The sequence below is a fragment of the Kryptolebias marmoratus genome, linkage group LG6, assembly GCF_001649575.2.
Source record: "Kryptolebias marmoratus isolate JLee-2015 linkage group LG6, ASM164957v2, whole genome shotgun sequence".
Taxonomy (NCBI): domain Eukaryota; kingdom Metazoa; phylum Chordata; class Actinopteri; order Cyprinodontiformes; family Rivulidae; genus Kryptolebias; species Kryptolebias marmoratus.
Genome location: NC_051435.1, coordinates 28,626,537 through 28,635,086, shown reverse-complemented (window position 1 = coordinate 28,635,086; position 8,550 = coordinate 28,626,537). Strand labels below are relative to the sequence as shown.

Sequence of the window (8,550 nt, the reverse complement as noted above, 5' to 3'; positions counted from 1 at the left end):
CATCTTTTAATGGTTTAAAATAAAATAAGAAAAATCTAGTTATTTCCATGCAGTGTCCAGAAAGAGGTGTTGTTCAGCTTGTAGGGCACCACAACTGCTTCCACCCACCTCCATCATCATCATCATATGAAATTACTTTTTGTCACAACAAAAATAGTGGCTGGTAAAAAATGTTGTCCACCAGCCATAGTGGCTGGTGGACAACATTTTTAATTTCCACCCCTGACTAACAGTAAAAACTTCTTATGTCTTTTCAACTCCTATAAGCTGTCAAAATGATCCCTGAATCCCTTTTTGAACCCTCATATTATTTGTGTGTGGAAAATCAGAACAATCCACAGGATGAGTTTGCTGCTTTGATTCTCACCTGTTGGCAAGGCGGATGTCGACATGTGGTTTGGCTGACTCTGGATCAGGTACACAGTCTGGATGGACCTTGGTGAAATCCAGTGCCTGCTCTCTGTCTAGCATGAAGCAACACACTCCCACTGATGGCCCCACTGCCACCACAATGTCGCTAACCTGACAACCAAAATTTGCAACCATTGCATTGACCGTTGCCATGGCCACCCCCATTAGGGTCCCCTTCCAACCTGTGAGATAATAAAATAAATTGTTCTATAAAATCTGGATTAAAGTGTTTCAGGCAGTCCAAACCAACTCATTTGGGAGACATCGCCAGATCAAATAAAGATTAAAAAAAGCAGTGACACATCATGATATCTTGGTTTTGCAAATTAAAATAGAGATGCAGTTTTCAGGAAAAACTTTATTACAATTAATAGTTGGCTAACATGAGATTCCACCTGCCTGCCATCAGGAGTCTGATGGTAACGATTCAAGATTTTGTTTTGTTATGCATTTTTTATTTCCCATAGCTATTTAGAATGAATGGGACTTCTGACATAGAAATCGAACATTGTTTTAAACAATTAGTAGTTAAAAAAACAAAAACAAATATAAAATTAAAACAAGCATCCCTTGAAGGAATGCATATTGCTCACCACGCCACAAAAAAGATCTGTGCAAACTGTTAGCACCTGAAGTGTCTGATGGGATGACTCTCAATTTCTGCCACATCAAATTTGAGCTCAGTATGTTTAAAACTGACAAAAGGTATAGCCAGTTTTGTATTTGCTAAGATTGATTAGATGTGGCGGCCATTTTGAACCAGGATGACTTTGTAATCACTGGTTGAACATCCACATCTCATGCACTTTCTGAGCTTCATTAAAATCAATTAGTGCTTTGTGCCTTTGTTTTCTGTTAGGAAAATATCTCAGACAATTGGATTATCACCCAACTTTCATGGCAGCGGGCAATTAAAATTGAAATTGTAAGAGTTTCAGATAAAAAGCAAAAGTTCCTGAATAAACACAACAGATCCAAGCTGACCAGAATAAAATATTTTCTGTAAGGAAGCCAATGTTCCTATATGAGGACGCAGGGTCAGTGAAGAGTTTTACTCTTTTGGGTTTACAAAAAAACAAGCCTGCAAACTGAGTGTTAACAAGGAGTGCAATCGTACACAAAAATCATGGTTCTGTATGTACCTAGGTTTTCATGTTATGATTTGGTATGTTTTTGGTACAGCAGAGAGAAGAGCTTTTAGCACAACCAGTTTTTACAGTGTTGACTGGTGTGACTAGAGTTTTTGCTCTTTGGCCGCAACTGTCCATCCAACCTCATTCCCGTGGAGACTCTAATAAGTCAGGTGACTTTACAGAGCATAGCTTTAATCTTTGACCTAAGTGTGGTGTAATGTGAAGTTACTGGTAAATAACTCTTCGCAACTATGGATGTTCATCCATCATTGGTTGGTTATTGGCCTTTCATGGCAGCAGGTGATTGCGTAATTGCATCTGTGTTTGTTGGTTTGTTTGTGTGGTGGTGGCGTGTGGTTAAGACGCAGCTGCAGAGGAGAAATGAGGTGACGGTTTGGAGAACAGCGCTATGTGGGACTAAGTGAGCACAAGCTGTGGTGTGTTTCTAATCAGCCTTCTCTTTATTTGCAGTAGTGGGCTGAGACCCGGTTGACACATTTGGTAGAAAAAAAAAGAAAGCAAAGAAGCAGGAAGTGCAGCTCTTTTCTCTTTAAAACGAAGAAGAAGGAAAGAAAAAGTTAAATACAACATTTATCTACTAAGAGAGAACAGACTACAGTTAGATAGCAAAATATCTCATGACCAGTGGATGGATTTTAATGAAACTCTCAAAGTAATCATTGGATGCAAATCTATAACTGAGTAACTTCTGAAGTCAACACAATTCAGGATGGCCGCCACACCTAACTGACTTTAGCAACACTCAATCAGTTCTATACATTTTTTACCTCAAAATTGTTGTGAAGTAGCCGAGTCATTCCCTAACTCATGCTCTAAGTGCTAACAGATCATGTGACATCTTTATTTAAAACTTAGGCATACGAAGCGGTGCATTCTCTCATGGAATGCTAGCTTCATTTGAGCAGTAGCAAAAGCCTTGGATGAGTCTTGATGAGTTTGTTCTTGCTCATAATGGGCTCTAAAAGTATGTCGCTAGCTAAAATGCAGATAAGTGTGAACTTGGTTACAGCACTTTATTACATTCAGCATATGTTTAAACCTGCTTCATTGAGAGTGGAGTATAGTCACATGTCAGGTGCTTTGTTGCTTGTTTTGCTTTGGCCATGTCTGACTTAACTTTGGGCCTACAAGGATAATGTCATGGCTGACAAAAGTTTCACATAGTACAATATGTTAAAAGAATACTGTAGTCATTTGATACACATGCTTACTGAACTTAAAGACCTGTACCAAAAGATTTTGATGTGAATACTAAGAATATAGTGGGGCACAACTCATGACCAGTACAAATTGTGACAGCAACAGAACAAAGGTGCTGATTATACCAGCACTTCAGACACGCAACACTGACTGCAGTTATCCATTTAAACAACAGGTGTCACTGCTGACAAAATACAGACAAACAGGAGAAAATGGCACAAAAAGAAGTGATTCACAGGAAGTATGTTCTTCATATAAAACTTAAAACGTTTCATGTTATTGAAGCAGTTTTTTGAAGTTTATAAATTATCTGCAATGATGCAGACCACCGGCTTTTGTTTAGTTGTTTGGATGGCTGCAGAAACAAATTTGCATATAGATTCTGCCCTGCTGCTCTTCCTGTTTACAACTCCCTACTGGTGAATCAAGTGACAAGTTACAGAAATCAGCGCTGTGACATCAATTTTGTTGAGTGACACCGTTTATGAGCCTAAGCTCGGTGAGCATAAAGCAGGTGTTACACCCCTAATGTTAACAGTCCACCATGACTGCCAAAAATTTTCTAATGCAACATCTACCTGCGTGAGCGGCTCCAATGACCTTCTTCACTGGGTCAGCAAACAGGATGGGCATGCAGTCGGCACCTGGAGCTGTTAAAACAACCCCAGTCTGATTGGACACAATGGAGTCATAGCTGTCAGGCTCAGCTTCCCCAAAAACCCAGACCTCATTAGCGTGGTTCACCTGCAGGAAACGGGTTTTAAGAAAAAAAAAAAAAGTTGATTTTATTGTGTTAGATTAGAAATGATCTCGTGTTGCACACAACTATTTAAGTAAAAACGTACTTTGACAAAACAGAGAGGCAGAGGGTGGAAACCAGCATGAAGAGCCAGTCGGCGTTTGTTCTCCATCACCACGGCCCTAGGGTCCCTCCTCTTGCTGCTGCTGAACAGATTTAACGAGGACAGAGTTGGGATGTAGGACACACCACCTGTACGAGTGCTGAAGCCATGACCGAAGCACTCTGGAACAGACACAGAGTGGACATCGTCCGTTCAGGGGGACTAAAAATCCAGCCAAACACTTATGAAACAAAGTATGTATTAATCCAACTTTCCAAATTACCATGAACAGACAGATTGCACTGAAGTGTTCCTTTTCCTCCCCAACACAAATTATTGTGCATTTTTTCCCCCCTTTCTTTCTCTAAATCTGGATAAAAACAAATCTCGCACATTGCAGTATGGTACTAGCTGGTCATTTCAGCTGCTGCTACCTTTCCTGTGTGCTACTCTTGTTAAGATTTCTGCAAAAACACATCAGTTGAAGCTGAATTTACTTTTTTGTGACAATTCTGACAAAATGTGCACCGTTTAATAGACAGACCAATTAATCACCTGACAGATTATATTTGGCTGATATTGCCCACTTTCAGCAATAAACCCTGCCTGTGTATACTTAATTACTGGGTAGGAAAAAGGAAATACAGCAGCAGCTGCTACAACAAACTCTCTGTAGCCCACAATTTAGTTTCATTATTTGAGAATGCTCTACTAAATATTCTTTCTAAGGGTTGTTAAATGTTTTTTAAGCTAAGCAATCATTATTATGTTTTATTAAATGAAACACACATTGGCCAAAAATAATAAATAAATCAGGGTTGTACATCGATCACTGGCTGCTCTGAGTTCTAAACGTTGGCATCAGTCACCTGAGCAGTTTAAGCTGTTCTCTGTTGGTTTCTTCATGTTTGGACATAATCTAAACTTGTGAGACAGGAAATCAAACTGCGGTACAGCCTCACATTAAAGGAGCCCATGTTCACACTACCTGTATTACTGATGTAATAACACCACACTGACACCAACCCTATGGTTCCATTCATGATGTTTCCACCAGGTGTTGTCTGAGGATGAATGGTTTGACTGCAGTGTCTTGATAAGAAATAGGATTTGATGTTTGCTTCTGTAAGTCATTAAACAGACCTGGAATCAGTGTAGACTTCAGAACCCTGACGTGTCCCTTTAAGGCAGGCAGCTGCTGCAGAAATCTGGACACGTCCTCCTGCGCCCTTAGACCAGGTGAGTCCGTGTGGGTGGAGCCTCTGCAGCTCGGACAGATGAGCTGCTCCACTTTGTAGTCGAAGCTGTAAACGGAGGTAAAAAGCAGCTCCTGGTAGTGAAGCAGCTCTTCTTGACCCCGCGGAGTTGTAAAGACCCTGATGTCGCTAAGGTTCAGCCGGTCCAGGCTCTGTTTGAGTCTGTACAGACACTCCACGGTGGAGCCGGAGTCCAGGATCGGAGCGCGGCTGCGGGGTCTCAGGAGCGCCTCGGAAAACCCGCCGTCCCCTCGGAGAGTGTCCCCGCAGAGCACAAAGACCAGCGAGTCCGAGTCCGAGTCCAGCTGCAGACAGGCGGCGGTGCATGCCGGGCAGCGGCCGTGGATCACGTCCACCTGTACGGCCATCCTGCTCCGAGCAGTCCGGTCCGCTCCGGTCCTTCTGTCTTTATGTAAGCACGGCAGCAGGAAGGCGTCTGACAGGCAGGATAACCGCGAAACTACAGCTGACCGACAACTTCCTGCTCCGCCTGGCTCCGCCCAGACTGGAAAGCCCTCACAGCCGGTGGAAATTCACATCTGTGCGGCTTCCTCCTCCTTCTGCTGACTGCTGCACTAAAACTTGACAAGAATAGCCAACAATGAAACAAGGATTAATAACTCTCATTCCAAAATCTGGTAAGAATAAAAAATATGTAGAAAATCCCAGACCTATAACATTACTTAATGTGTGGATTATAAAATATTTGCTCAGATTGTTGCAAATAGAATAAAAAACGATATTACACAAATTATCAGTGAAACTCAATCTGGTTTTATAAAAGGTCGCTCTATCCACAACAACATTAGATTAGTATTAGATTTACTGGATTATAGTGACAAAATTCAGGATAATGGTTTCATACTGTTCTTAGATTTCTGTAAGGCCTTTGATAAAGTTGAACATCCTTTTATCTCTAGATCCTTAGAACACTTTGGATTTGGAAACCATTTGTGTGAAATAATCAACATGTTCTACAATAACATAAATAGCTCTGTCCTACTGCCCTGGGGAAGCTGTAGTAGATTTGACATCAAGAGAGGAATTTGGCAAGGGTGCCCAGTTTCCCCCCTTTTCTTCATTATGGCTGCAGAGATGTTAGCAATAAAGATTAAACACTGTGATGATATACAACAACTAAATATTCTGGGAAGTCAACTAGTTATAAGTCAGTTAGCTGACAATACCACCTCTTCCTTAAAAATCAGGAACAAATACCTAAAGTTTTAAATGTTATCTCCCTGTTCTCAAAAGCTTCAGGGCTTCATCGAAATTTAGATAAATGTGAACTTATGGCTTTCCATACTAACCCATCAACATCTGTCTATGGAATACCCTTAAAAAATGAGTTCAAATATTTAGGGATTACTGTTTCCAAAGATATAACTTTTAGATCAACTACTAACTTAAATAACATTTTATTAAAAAATAAAACTGTTTTAAACACATGGTTACAAAGAGACCTCTCAATATTTGGAAGAATTTTACTCTCAAAAATGGAAAATCTATCAAGACTCATTTATCAGTCTTACTCCTTAGAAATCTCTGTTAACATAATTTAAAAAATTAATCAAAATAACTTCAATTTCATTTGGAAGAATAAACACTACTACATTAGAAAAGCTGATATTATAAAATCACTGGAAGAAGGCGGCCTAAATGCAATTGATTTCGACTCTATAAATGGTTGCTTAAAACTTTGATAGTTACAAAATTTTCTTATACACTATGAGAGCTTTTGCTTTAGCCTCCCTGCTAAAATCTTTCTAGATTTCGGTCGGATAGAATTCCTTTTAAAATGTGATTTTGAAATTAATAAACTTCCAATCAAATTCTCTAAATTTCATCAACAGGTCCTTCAATATTGGAAATTAATTTTTACGCACAATTTCTCCCCCCATAACACTCCTATTTAGAACAATAGATGCATCTCAATAAAGAAAAAGTCATTTTATCTTGAAGAATGGACGGCAAAAGGCATTTGGTCTGTTCAACATCTTATGGATGATAATGATGGGAAAATTCAGAACTTTGAAGAATTCCAACATAAATATAACTTTACCTGCACTAAAAAGAATTTCAAGCTGTAGTTAAAGCTATCCCTCAGGCTTTGATTAACACAATTCAAGGTTCATTATATCATACAGCCTCAATACCACGGCTTTACCCACTGTATATCCAGGATTACAATTTTACAGACAAAAGCTGCAATAATAAATTTTTAAGAACAATCTTCAACCGAAAGACTTTCTGTTCCTCTTTGAGAAGAAGAAATATACTTGCAGAATTTTCTATTACTGAATGCAAAAATATTAGATGCAAATATTTAACATTCCCTTTACCCCCCAAAGCAAAAAAAGTTCATTTTAAAATATTAAACAATATTTATCCATGCAAAGAATACTTAAGACTAAAATTTAATATTGAGGCAAATGACTGTACCTTCTATCAGTCTGATGTAGAAACTTTACATCATTTATTCTTTTCTTGTTCTCATACATCTAAATTTTGGACGGATCTTCATAATTGGTTTCTAACCAACAATTTAAATATCCCAACTATAACTTACAACTATATTAAATTTGGCATTTATACTCTGGACACAAATCTGGAATATATAATTAATAACCTGATCATTATGGCCAAATACTATATACACAAATGTAAATTTCTGAAAATTACCCCCAACATTCTTTGTTACCTAAAAGAAATTTCACTTCTGCACAACTCTTAGAAATTTATTGAGACAAAGAATGCTACTTTGCTATACAATAATATGTCCGTTTTGGTGTTTTGATTATTATCCTAAATGAACAATAATTCATGAATTATTACCTGTATTATCATTTGGTTTTTCATGACATTTTGTACCCCTTTTGTTTTTATTTCAACATTTTTATTTATTTATTTATCCATTTATTTATTTTTTGTCTTCTTCCTTTCTTTGTAAAACTATTGACTGCTTGTCATTTAAGTTACTGTTCAAAATACAGGACTGTCTCAGAAAATTAGAATATTGTGATAAAGTTCTTTATTTTCTGTAATGCAATTAAAAACATGAAATGTCATACATTCTGGATTCATTACAAATCAATTGAAATATTGCAAGCCTTTTATTGTTTTAATATAGCTGATTATGGCGTACAGCTTAAGAAAACTCAAAAATCCTATCTGAAAATATTAGAATATCGTGAAAAAGTATACCAGTATATCACTTGAATCGTCTAATTAACTCGAAACACCTGCAAGGGTTTTCTGAGCCTTGAAAAACACTCAGCTTGGTTCAGTAAACTAAATCACAAGTATGGGGAAGACTGCTGATCTGACTGCTGTCCAGAGGACCATCATTGACACCCTCCATCAGGAGGGTAAGGCACAAAAAGAAATTTCTCAAAGAGCAGGCTGTTCACAGAGTGCAGTTTCAAACCACATTCACAAAAAGTCTGTTGGAAGGGGGAAATGTGGCAGGAAATGCTGCACAACCAAGAGAGATGACCGCAGCCTTAACAGCATTGTGAAGAAGAGCCGCTTCCAGAATTTGGGGGAGCTTCAAAGACAGTGGACTGAAGCTGGAGTCCAGGTATCAAAAGCCACTGTTCACAGACGTGTCCGGGAAATGGGCTACAATAGCCGTATTCCCATGGTCAAGCCACTTCTGAACTCAAGACAACGGAAGAAGCGTCTGAC

The 8,550-nt window shown here is 38.6% G+C and overlaps 1 protein-coding gene across 1 annotated transcript in view; it reads right to left on the bottom strand.

Moving 5' to 3' along the window:
• lacc1 (laccase (multicopper oxidoreductase) domain containing 1) overlaps positions 1 to 5,329 on the bottom strand; it is a 7,077-nt gene extending 1,748 nt beyond the window's left edge. The window contains exons 1-4 of the mRNA XM_017436161.3: positions 4,751 to 5,329; positions 3,611 to 3,789; positions 3,344 to 3,509; positions 368 to 593 (exon numbers count right to left, since the gene is read on the bottom strand). Of these exons, the coding sequence (XP_017291650.1) occupies positions 368 to 593; positions 3,344 to 3,509; positions 3,611 to 3,789; positions 4,751 to 5,231 (1,052 nt within the window). The 5' untranslated portion in view covers positions 5,232 to 5,329. The remainder of the gene's footprint in view (positions 1 to 367; positions 594 to 3,343; positions 3,510 to 3,610; positions 3,790 to 4,750) is intronic.
• Positions 5,330 to 8,550: the final 3,221 nt, after the last annotated feature.